Source organism: Suricata suricatta, chromosome X, assembly GCF_006229205.1.
Source record: "Suricata suricatta isolate VVHF042 chromosome X, meerkat_22Aug2017_6uvM2_HiC, whole genome shotgun sequence".
Taxonomy (NCBI): Eukaryota; Metazoa; Chordata; class Mammalia; order Carnivora; family Herpestidae; genus Suricata; species Suricata suricatta.
Window position 1 is genome coordinate 19,054,324 of NC_043717.1, and position 12,142 is coordinate 19,066,465.

At 42.5% G+C, this 12,142-nt stretch overlaps 1 protein-coding gene across 2 annotated transcripts in view; it reads left to right on the forward strand.

The window, feature by feature from the left end:
* The first annotated feature begins 6 nt into the window (after nucleotides 1-6).
* The window catches only part of PDK3 (pyruvate dehydrogenase kinase 3), a 65,964-nt gene continuing 53,828 nt past the window's right edge, over nucleotides 7-12,142 (forward strand). For both annotated transcript variants that reach the window (XM_029930123.1, XM_029930124.1), the window contains exon 1: nucleotides 7-245. In XM_029930123.1, coding sequence (XP_029785983.1) covers nucleotides 140-245 — 106 coding nt within the window. In that variant the 5' untranslated portion in view covers nucleotides 7-139. The remainder of the gene's footprint in view (nucleotides 246-12,142) is intronic.

Genomic DNA, 12,142 nt, shown 5'->3' on the forward strand with positions numbered 1-12,142 from the left:
GGCTGCACCCGCGGCGCGGACGCCGGAGTGGGGGCCGGGTTGAGCGCTCCGCGGACGTGCTCGATCCGCGCGGCTCGGCTACATTGGCCCTTGCGGCTGCCTAGGCGTCTCGGCTGGTCGGTGCACGGCCTCGGCGAGGATGCGGCTGTTCTGCTGGCTGCTGAAGCAGCCGGTGCCTAAGCAGATCGAGCGTTACTCGCGTTTCTCGCCATCGCCGCTCTCCATCAAGCAGTTCCTGGACTTCGGTGAGTGCGGGGCCGCGGGCCGCCACGGTCGCCACGTTCCCCACAGCCCCTTCCCCCCTCCTCCCCGGGACGCGGGGCCGCTGCCTTTCAGGCCCGCCGCGGGTCTTCCTAGCCTCGGGGCAAAGTCCGTGGGAACCGCGGGCGGGGCTCCGGGATGCCCGGGGTCTCTCTCAGGGACTCGAATTTCTGGGCGCCGAGGGGCAGGGCCTGGCAGTCACGCACCGGCCGGGGCTTTACCTGGAAAGCCAGAAACCGCGGCCGAGGATCCTTATCGGGCGGGACGCCCCAGACCTGCTTCCGTAGCTTCAAATCTACTTGACACAGACCTCACCGCCCTTTAAACTTAGTAGCGGAATGTGGGGGGCTTTTTAATGTTTTTATTTGTATATTTTTGTTGTTGTTGGGCAGGAGGTATTTAGAAACACCTTGAAGTCGAATGCATTATGCAGTGGCATTTGGTTCCCTTTTGGCCCTAGAGTGCTACTGTGTGCCTGGAGCGGCAGGACTCGAACTGTTGTTTTTTTCATGTTAGGTTAAAGCAGTTAGAGGCCTGGACTGCGAACGCCTTAGGTACTGGGGAGGAGAGGACCCGTGGGCTCCTAGCGTCAGAGCAGGGTCTGATACACCCCCGGTCTCTGTGCCACCACCTTTCATTGCGCCTCTCCTTTTGTGTCCCACCACCTTGTCCCTCCCCCCACCCCCGCGCCCCGTCCAGTGGGCTGGAGGTGGGAGCGCAGAAGCCCAGACCCTCACCCTGCCCCAGCGGCCTAGCTGAGATGGGAATAGATGCCACCCCCTTACACTAACCGGGTCGTGTTTCCCAGGAGTGGTGCCTTTTCAGCCCCAGTGCGAATCCTTGCAATCGCTGGAGGCCAGGGAGCTGGTTGTGAGACACCTGACAGTAAAACCAAAGTGCGCACCCGGGTATCCGAATGGAGGTCAGCATCCTGGAAGGGGAATAAAATGGAGCCGCTCTGAAGGGAAACTAATGGGGCGTCTGTTCGTTTAATGAATTTTATGTCAATGTAAAGGGATCCTCTCCGGTGGGAATAAAAACTACAGGCGCAGAGGAGAGAGAACATCCCGGGAGGACCTGGCAGGCAAAATGCAGTGTTGTCTGTATACTTAAAAAGTTGGGAGAGGAAGAGAGGAATAGGTTAAAGCTGAGGCCAGATTAAATTTTAAGAACCCGCTTTGCCAGAGAATGAAGAGGAAGGTCAAAGTTCAATGAGATGTTGATCTTTGCATCTTCAGCTTCACCCCTAAAAGCTTTTCAGTAGTTAGCTATCTCTGGCCACTTGTGAGAATTTTAGAGGTTTGAAGCAGCCCCTGACTTCAGGATTTAGAAAGAAGATGTCACCATTGCTATAAATGGCATGTTTCCCATCTCGACCTTATGGTTTAGAGATGGCTCCAAAGGTATCGGCTTCATCGGCAGTGAACCAGGCTAGGTTAATTCACAGTAAAAGGTACAAAGGAGTCCAGAAATCCAGAATTTCTTCCTTCCACCCTCAGAGTTAAAATGACAGCTGGGACAGCGTGGCAAAATTTTGGTTGGTTTATTCCTATAGCAGCTAGGGTCTATCCATGTTAATAGGTACCTTGGCAAGAATGCTACTTGAGCTGGAAGACCACAGTGGAGGACAGTATTACCGTGGAAAACCCCTGGGACCAGTATCTGGGAAGAAATGTTCTAATTTTTCTCTGCCACTAACTCAGGAGTATGGCCTTGGCCAAGTGAACCTCCCTGGGGTTCGTTTTCCTCATTAATAAAACGTGTGGATTGTATCAGGTAATCTCTAAAACACAACTCCTGAAATACGTGATTGTAGTTTCAAAGGAAAAGAGATGAGCTTTTCAAAAGAAAATGACCAAACCTCTTGATAGATATTTCCCATAAAAGACTTCTGACCTATTTTGAGAGAGGTGGGGGGGATACACTATTCTAGGATAGTGGAAGAAGCCTAATAATTGAAGTCTTTTCCTTATAAGGAAGCTCACGGAAGAGCTATATATAATTGTAGTGGAATTTGCTAGAAACTACAAGCCTAGTTTGTAATATCCAGAGACAGGTGGCAGGCAGCCTATGTTTAATGACAACAACCAGAAGAAGAGAGGCCATCTCGACTTCTACTCTTCTTTCAGTTGTTCTAGCTCTTGCTAGTTCTATTTTGGCAAATAATGTAGGAGTTCGAGAATTTAGAATGGATGTGGGGATATTTTTAAGGTGAGAAGGAAGAAGAGTAAAGAGGCTTTATGCCCCTTTGTGTTTGGTGAAAACTGTGGATGAAGGCCACCTCAGATGCTTAAAGGCCCAGCTGGGGAGCAGCAAAGGACTACGGGAAGCCGGCCAGGTGGGGACTGTGGCAGACGCCCAGGTATGTGCTGGCTCCTGTAGGGGCAGTTGATGGGCACTGAGACCGTATATTTTAAAGGACCTGAGGCTCAGGGTGCCTGAGTGGCTCAGTCCAGGAATGTGCACCTCTGATCTCAGGGTCATGAGTTCAAGCCATGCTGTAGGTGTAGAGATTACTTAAACATAAAATCTTACCAAAAAAACAGGGGTCCCTGGGTGACTCAGTTGATTAAGCATCGACTCTTGATTTTGGCTCAGGGCTTAATCTCACGGTTCATGAGTTTGAGCCCCTGGATGGGCTCTCACTGACAATGCCGAGCCTGCTTGGGATTCTCTCTCTCCCTCTTTCGCTTCCCCTCCCCTGCATGTGCCCCTGCCCCTCAAACTAAAAAAAGAACTGAGGCTGAAAAAGAAGTAGATACATGGACCATGTTGACCTCCAGATCACCACTTTGTTAGGATATTTTTCCCCTGGCTGCTTTACAAATGGGACATAAATTATTAACTGAGTAATCAGACAGGGACAGAAGAAAGGATATACATATAATTCTGTTTCAGTATTTGTGATAATCATGTTAACAAATAAATTGTAGTTTCTTTGGCCACTGAAATAGCTTTATTTATTTATTTATTTATTTGAGCATAAGTAGGGGAGAGGGGGAGAGAGAATTTTAAGCGGGCTCCATGCTCAGGGTGGAGCCTGACATGGAGCTCTATCCCATGACCCTGGGTCCGTGATCTAAGCTGAAACCAAGAGTCATACACTCAACAGACGGAGCCACTCAAATGCCCTGAAATAGGGTTATTATATTAATGTATTCACACTAGTAAAATATGGAGATTATCTTCCTTGTTTAAGAGTGAAGATTAAAACTGGTTGTTACTTCACAAGCAGTGATTTTTTTTTATTGTTTATTTTCTTTAAATGTTTGTTTATTTTTGAGAGTAAGAGAGACAGAGCATGAGCGGGTGAGGGGCGGACAGAGAGGGAGACACAGAATCCGAAGCAGGCTCCAGGCTCTGAAATGTCAGCACAGAGCCCGACATGGGGCTCGAACTTTCAAGAGCCGCAAGATCATGACATGAACCGAAGTTGGACACCCAACTTACTGAGTCTCCCAGGCACCCCAGTGATTGTATTTTAAAAGAAGGTTTCTCATACTTAACACTCCGGATGTTTTGGGACAGGTCCGTGTTGGGGGTGTGTCTTGTGGGAAGTTGGAAGTTTACTAAAGCAGTATCGCTGGCCTCTATCCACTAGATGCTATTAGCCACTAGACGTCACCAGTTGTGACAACCAAATGTCTGCAGACAGCGCCATGCCCTCATGGGGAGCAAAATCACCCTTTGTGGAAGACCGCTGCTGTAAAGCCCTAGGTTTCATGCCTGGGTCCCATACCTCAAACTCCTAATGTAAATGACGTAGGGGTGGGGTGTAGGGCACTGGTATTTTTAGAAGATTCCCAGGTTGTCCTTGAGCATAACCAGCATTGAGAACCACTAATTAGATGACCTTCGGATCTAGGTAGAGTACTGTTGCCCTTTGGTATGTGTGCCATTTTTCCTATGCCCTTTAAAATAATGAGTTTCTTGAACTCAGTCTTTGCCTGAAATATGGCCTTCCACAGTTAGCCAGTGTAGTAAGCATAGCATTTTAAATAGATGATGAGTTTATAGTGGCAATAGTGAATTCTCAAGGGTGGGATTGTTTTGAAAATGAGATTTTCTCTTGGTCTGAGATTGGAGTTACATGGTTTCAGATTTTAAAAGTGCACTGGGTGCCTGGGTGGCTCAGTTGGTTAGGTGTCCGACTTCAGCCTAAGTCATGATCTCACCGGTCAGGGTTTGAGCCCCGTGTTAGGCTGCGTGCTGACTTCGAGGAGCCTGGAGCCTGCTTTGGACTCTGTGTGTGTGTGTGTGTGTGTCTGTGTCTGTCTCTTTCTCTCTTTGTTCCTCCTCCACTTACACTCTATCTTTCTCTAAAAAATAAACATTTTTTTAAAAATGTCCAAAAGGACGTAGACAGAAATATCACCTTCCTACTTTTGTCCACTAGCCTCCCTGTTCTTGGCATAAACGGCAACTTGTTATAATTCTGTCCGTACCTTGCTTTTTAAAATTTCTACCTTAGGGATTTCCATATCTTTATCTGCAGTACTTACTGTTCCTTTTTTAGGGCTTCTGAGAGTTTGTTTATATAAGCCTTCTAGAATCCACTAGCCAACTCCCTCTTTATGGCTAGTCGGTCTTTCCAAACTTTGCTGTGACATCCAGTGCTACAGAGTGTTGTGTCGAGCATTCTGTGCATGTGTGAGTGTGTGTGGAGGGCACGCTCCTAAACATGGGGTTACTACAGCAGAGCGTGTGTGCATTTAAAATTTTCATAACCACTGTCAAATTGCTTTCCAGAGAGATGATCTGTTTATCATCTCACTAGAAGTTTCTGGAGGTACCCATTTTCCTCTGCTTTTACCAAATTGTCATCAAACTTTGGATAAGTGAAAAGTTGTATCTAGTGAGAATTTTTTCTCCTGGAGTAAACAAGTTTTTATCTTAGTTTTTTATTATGGAAGGTTTTGAGTGTAGACAGGAGTAGCAAGAATCGGATATTGAACTTCTGGGTTCATTATATTGATATGCACGTGCTGTTTATAGATGTTATTTTCTGCTTGTTTCAGAAAAAAACCTTTTTGTGTATTAAAACCAGTTTATCTCTCGAATGATCTGTCCTTTAAAGATTTGGTAGAACCCCCCTGTGAAAACTTTTAAAGCGAGTGTTTGGGGACTTGCTCTTTCTGCGTTCTGTGCTATTGATCTGTATAGATTTTCTTCTAGAGTCCATTTTATATTTCTTTAGAAAATTATCCTTGAGGTTCTAAGTCAATTTGCATCGCTGAGATAGTTGTCTCTTAACAGTTTTAATTTTCTCTGTGGCTGTTCCTCTGTTTTATATTCTCCCCCCCCTTTTTGAGGAGATTACATGGTAGTTTATGATTGGATTCCATTATTAGTTTTATGACTTTTCTTTCCTAGTTCATTAATGTCCACTTTGACTTTGTTAATGCCCTTCTGATCTCCTGAATATCCTAGGGTTTATTTTGTTAGGCTTTTTTCTTTTCGAGTTGAACATTTGGTTTCTTTTCTCTTTGGCTGTTTATTTTAGTACTTCAGACCACAGTTACTCCTCTGAGCACTGCTTTGGCAGCTGACGTGTATAGTATTTGATCCTGTCTCCTCCCCGCTCTTCTGCACCTTCAGATTTTTGTTCTTCTGTGAACTAAGAGTTGTTGTAGTTTTTAACTTTTCATCGCAAGTGCATCCTGTATTTCCATTTTCTTTATAGTTTTGTTGCATTGTGATCAGAGAATGTTATCTGAATTATCTTTAATTTATTGATGTTTGCTTTGTAGCCCAACATATGATCATTTCTTGTGAATGTTCCTTGGGCATTAAAAAGATGACGTTCTCTTCTCGGGTTACAGAGTTTGATATTCCAGATCTATTATATTATGTTATTTAAATTTCCTATACCTTTACTTTTTTTTTTTTTAAATCTACTTGATCCATCATGACCTGGAGGAAGTTCACATCTCCTGATATACTTTTGTTTCTCCATATCTCTCTTATAGTATTTCCTTTATACTTGTTTGTTGCTCAGACATTCTTAACTGTCACGCCCTCCCCGTGAGATGGACCCTTTAGCAATAGAGTGCTGCCCTTGTACTAGTTTAGTGCTTTTAAGCTTGGACCCAACCTTATTTGCCATCGAGGTCTAGATCCCTCTTTTCCTCTTGTTTACATTTTCTGGTAGAGTATTGGTATTTTATTTTAATTTATTTTTAATTTTCAGTCCTTTATTTTCAGTATGAAATATGGTATAAAGTTGGGTTTTTCTTTGTGAATCGAACTTTTTCTTTTATGTGGTTAAGTTTCACCAACACATACATTTGTTGATATGAAAGATCTGTCATCTGTAATGATAAACATCTGTAATTTTCTCTTGCTTTCTATTTTTACTACCTTAATTTCTCTACTGTATTATATATGTCACTTGCTGTTTTATTATAGTTCTTTTAACAGTGAGGTTTGAAATTTGGTTCCTGTGATTATCTTAGGCCTTCTTTGTCCAGTAAGCTCACCACTAGCCATTTGAGCCTAGTTAGCCCTTGAAATGTGACTAGTGTGACAGAGAAACTGAATTGATTTCAATTTAAATTTAAAGCTGATACTTGATGCAGTTGTAATTGGAAAACTTCTAGCTATGTTTAGAATAAATTGGATATGTGAATCTACCTTAACCGTAAATTTGATGAAATCTAATTATAGGTCGCTTACTTCTGATAGATATTTAGGTTTTGAGTTGAGCTGTGCTAAAAGTATAAGGTACATAGTAGATTTCAAAGACAATATAAAAAATGGCAAAATATCTCAGTATATTTTATATTGATTTCATACAGACATAATATTTTGGATATGTTAGATTAAATAAACCATCACAACTTTCACCTGTTTCTTTTTGAGTTAATGTGGCTGGTAGGAAATTTTAAAATACACATGTGGCTCACATTATGTTTCTGTTGGAGAGCCAGGCTTCGGATAGTATATATTAATTCCTTAGTAGGAATAATAGAAGTATCACATTTTAATGTTCAGAATATTTATTGATTTTCTTAATATAACTTTTACAGGTTTTCCCTTATGAACCTGTTACTCTTGGGATTTGGGCACTAGTTTATTGTCTTCGAAGGGCAGGTCATGCTCATAGTGGTTCTTTGTTATATTTTCAAAAGTTTGACTTCTTTCCACTAAGTAATTGTTATGAATTAAAACTTCTTTTAGTGATCTAAGGAAAGGAGAACTCAGACTATTAGGACATACGTTAAAGACAGAACCTTCTGAATCGTGAACGTGTTCATAGGAAATGATTCACATTGTCTTCTGGACCTGCTTCTCATCTTCCCGTCTCACTCTGGCCACTTCTGTTTCCTTCATTCATCACTTTGATCCCCTTCCTGCAGACTGACTTCCCCTTTGTTTTATTTTCCAGTTCCTTTGCGCTTGTCTTTTGCACAGCTACACTGGTATTAAAGGTATTTGCCCCTGCCCCCTCTTATCTTATTTTATTCAAAACCGGCTCTTTCCAGAGGGTAGCGCTCCCTTCTTCCTTGGGACCTGTCACACTTTCAGCTGAGTGCTGTCTGCAGAGTGGGTGCTCTCTCATAGGTGATTACTGGCTCCGTATAAGGTTATTAAACATCCTATCACTTTAGTCACTTAGTATAGAAGTTTAAACTTCCATAGGGGCACCTGGGTGACTCAGTCAGTTAAGCATCCTACTCTTGATTTTGGCTCAGGTCATGCCTCACAGTTGGTGAATTCGAGCCCCATGTTGGGCTCTTTGCTGACAGCATGGAGTCTGCTTGGGATTCTCGTTGCCCCTTCCCCGCTTACTCTCTCTGTCTCAAATAGATACAAATTAAAAAATAAAAACCTTCCATAATGTCCCCACATTTAAATATAGCATCTCCCAGATAAACCCACCAGAAAGCAGGTTGGCCGATAACCGTGCCTTCTTTCCGCAGAGCGGATGCCTACCGCAGTCACGCCGGCTCTGAGAGCTTAGGAGCCTTCAGTTGTTAGAAGGCCGCCGCAGTTTCCTTATTTGTATTGTTCTTGAGGCCTGAGGGCCCAGCCACTTTCTGTTTTCCTTAGAAAGTATTTTTAAGATTCCACTGCCAGTTGACTTTGGTTTCAAATGACAGCTCTTCAAAAAGTCTTGGTTTTTTAAGCCCTTTTGCTCTTCGAAGCCTGACTACCACTGGAGAGAACAATGGTTTTGTTTTTCAGAGGAAATGAAAAGATTTTTTTGTTAATTATCATGTTAGGAAAAAGGAAAAACGTTGCATTCTGTTTCCGAGCGCATTTGTTTTGTACCCATACGTACATGTACATGATACATCTTTTCTCTATGCAGGAAGGTTTTTCATCTGTGAAGAGTTGACAAGAATTAGACTAACGTGTTTGGAGACAGAAGCCAACTATTCAGAATTAAAGGGGAAGAGAACGATTTCAGTCAGGGTAAAGATCTCTAACTTGGCTTCATTCATCTCGATCAGTATTTAAGTTTAAAGACAATTGGCCCTTTGGGGCCTTAATGATCAGATAGTGTTGGATTTCAACATAATCTGGTTTATCAGGCTCTGGGCACTAAAGTTGTGGCTGTGGCTTCATTGTCTTTGCAGTTTTGTGTGGGAGTCTTTGTAGTTTTGAAAGAGAGACGTGCCACGCTTGCTGACCTATTGACGGGTGGTCTCCTCCCGCTAAGCTTTAGGAAATTCAGGCTATTGGCAAGATTGGAGAAACTTTGGATTTGTTACTGGACACAACGAGAAAATGTTCCTGCCTTTCCTTTGCCTTTATATTGTGTGGGCATTACATTATTTGACTTTTGTGGTAAGCTGAAGTCAGAGTTGGGCAAATGCTTTTTGTTTTTGGAATACCATATTTGAAGATATGTCGAACTATATAGCGTGAGGGCCAGTCCCCTCTTTTATTTTTTAATTAATAGACTTTATTTTTTTAATTTTCTTTTTTAACATTTATTACTGAGAAACAGAGAGACAGAGCATGAGCAGGGGAGGGGCAGAGAGAAGGGGAGACACAGAATCTGAAGCAGGCTCCAGGCTCTGAGCTAGCTGTCAGCACAGAGACTGCAGCAGGACTCAAACCTACAAACCGCGAGATCATAACCTGAGCTGAAGTCAGACGCTCAACCGCCTGGGCCACCCAGGTGCCCCAGTAGACTTTATTTTTAAGAGTAATTTTAGGCTCACCACAAAATTGAGCAGAAAGTACAGGGAGCGTCCATGTACAGACCCTCCCCGGTTACAGCCCCCCCCCCCCACCCTCAACATCTTGCACCAGTGTGGGGCATTTGTTCTAATTGAGGAACCAACATTATTAGCCCATCACAGGCCTTAGTTTATGTTAGGGTTCTCCTCTTGGGGTTGTCCCTCTGTCGGTTTTGACAACATCTGTTTTTGTAAATAAAGTTTTATTGGAATATACCCATGCATTGCATATTATCTGTGGCTTCTGTCCCTTCACAAAAACAAAGTTCATCATTTGGCCCACAGAGCCACAAATGTTTACTGTCTGGTTCTTTACAGAACGTTTTTGACTTCTATCTAGTCAAAGCTAATGACACCCTGTTAAAGGAACTTTTGCTGTGGTTGCTCTTAATTTGAATTTAAATGATGAAGGTCTGTTTCTCCCAAATGCCAGTGAAAGCAAATACCATATTGGTTCTGGAGCATGACGTGGAGTTGGCCAAGACCTTTCCAGGTAGTGCGTCATTTACCTATATGGTATGTGCCCCTGAGGGAGTGACCATGTGAAAGGCAGTTTAAGTGTTCTAGTTTCTCCACAGCCCTGCCACAGTGAGGTTTTATGATTTTAATTACATAATAGGTAACACAGAAGCTAAATGTTTTATGTTTTTTTCCCATGTGGGTTTATTTTCTGCATTTTGTTATGTTTAAAGTGCCCTTGACCATTTACTAACTGGAATCTGGAGTTTTAATCATTTGCATGAATTCTTGTATCTGTCATAACAACCTGTTGTACTGTGTAAATATCATTGCCACCGTGTTCCCTTTTTTGGTAAAGTAATTATCAAAGTATGCAATTAAAGGCATTTGGAAAGACTATCACTTATAATTCTTCCGTCCATATTTTTGTGATAGTCTTCCGGCTTTTGCCCATATGTTTGCATATGTTAACGCTGAATGTCGGTTTCCTTTTTCTTTAGTGCGCAGTCTGAGTTTTTACATACTCATTTACAGTGCTTTTATCATGGTCAGATTTATCACCTGTAGCATTTTGCAAATTGTTACTAAATCCCTCTGGAATTTTTGCGATTTCTGACAGGACTTTTGTAGCTAACTCAACTTTGCTGTTCTGTTGTATAGTTGCATAGCAACAATTATTAAAACCTCAGATATTTCTTTTTGTTTCTGTTTTTATCACATGTTAAGTTCACAGTGTACTTTATATTTGTGGATTCTATTCAGTAGGAAAGCTTTTCTGATTTTAACGAAATAGCGTATGTTAACCTCTGCCTCGTAATTTGTGGTTGAAATTTGGTAAGGACAGTTCTTTATTTCCATAATTTTTTAGAAATCCTTGCTGGTTTTGCCCACTTATTCTTTTTGATAAATTAGTTAGCTTACAGGAAAATGTAATGGGGGTGTGGGTGGCTTACCAGACATTAATTGAAACTGAAGTGGCAGCATTCAGCTAGCCAGTTTCACGTTTACGGTGTACGGGGAGCATCAGTTTACCTCCAGACTTCCCCTGATGGCACAGCTGGGTTTGATTGAGGCCCCTGGTGGTATCTTTCATATCCCTCAAGGAGAACCCTATTCCTGGTCAGTGTCTCATCTTTTCCCAGATTATACTTTGTGCCATAATGAATGGCACAAAAATTACAGCAAACTGTTACACTCACATATTTATATTGCCTCTGATTGAATAGTTGGGGTTCTAACTCACTGGTAGATTATTTCCCTAAGCATCATGCAGGCAGTCATTATTTTACTTTGATTCTTAGATGTGCTGTGTGATTCCACTCAGACCATTTGAGTTGTACCAATGTTGCTTGCTTTCTTAATAGGGCACAGACATAAGTATCTAATAGTCTCGCTGTTGGGAATAAATTACCAAATATCTCTGACATTTTCCTGGAGTGGACAGTTAAATATTTCCCAATGTCTCTTGGCCAAAAAATAGTAGGGCCCTTTGAGCTGTATAACGTACCTTTCTTTTCCCAGAAAATTGTTATATTTTCACAACCCAGAGCGTATTCTGGGTTTTATCTGAATCTCTCCTCGGACCTGTCCTAGTAGAATATAGTATTTCCTTAAACTTGGTAGCAGGTGTTCCTTAGTAGATGATTGCCAACTTTGTATAAATTTGGTTATTTTCTCCTCCCACCTCCGATATTAAAGCCAAAGGGTAATAGCTAGATTACTCTGCCTACTCTAGTCACATAATGTGCTCGTCCCCTCTTTATATCTAATCAGCTCTTAAGCAACTTGCTCGCAGTGAATCTCCCCTTCTCTAGAAACCGCCCTGTGTACACAGGGAGCGCACTTCTTTGGTTAGCATTCTGTACAGACTGTCTTCCACGTTATCTCCAGCCTGCATTTTCCTACTCCTGCTGCTTAGCTTGGTTTTAGAAACTGTTGGAGAAGGAAATTAAAATGGACTCCATGGAAACTGAGAGAGATTGAGTAGATTCCAGCAGCATTTTCTGAGTACTCTCCAACATTTGGTATAGAACACAGTCTCGTGGAATTCTCACAACAGTCGTGTCCATGTTACAAATTGGGAAACTGAGGCTCAGGGCCCCTAAGAAAAGTACCCACACATAGAGTAGAGTTGGGGACCCATGACCTGGTTGTCTTACTCCCCCTCTGTAGCCGAGGAAGTAGATGAGGATTGGGCATAGGGTGGAAACAAAACCCACTGGAGGGGAAGG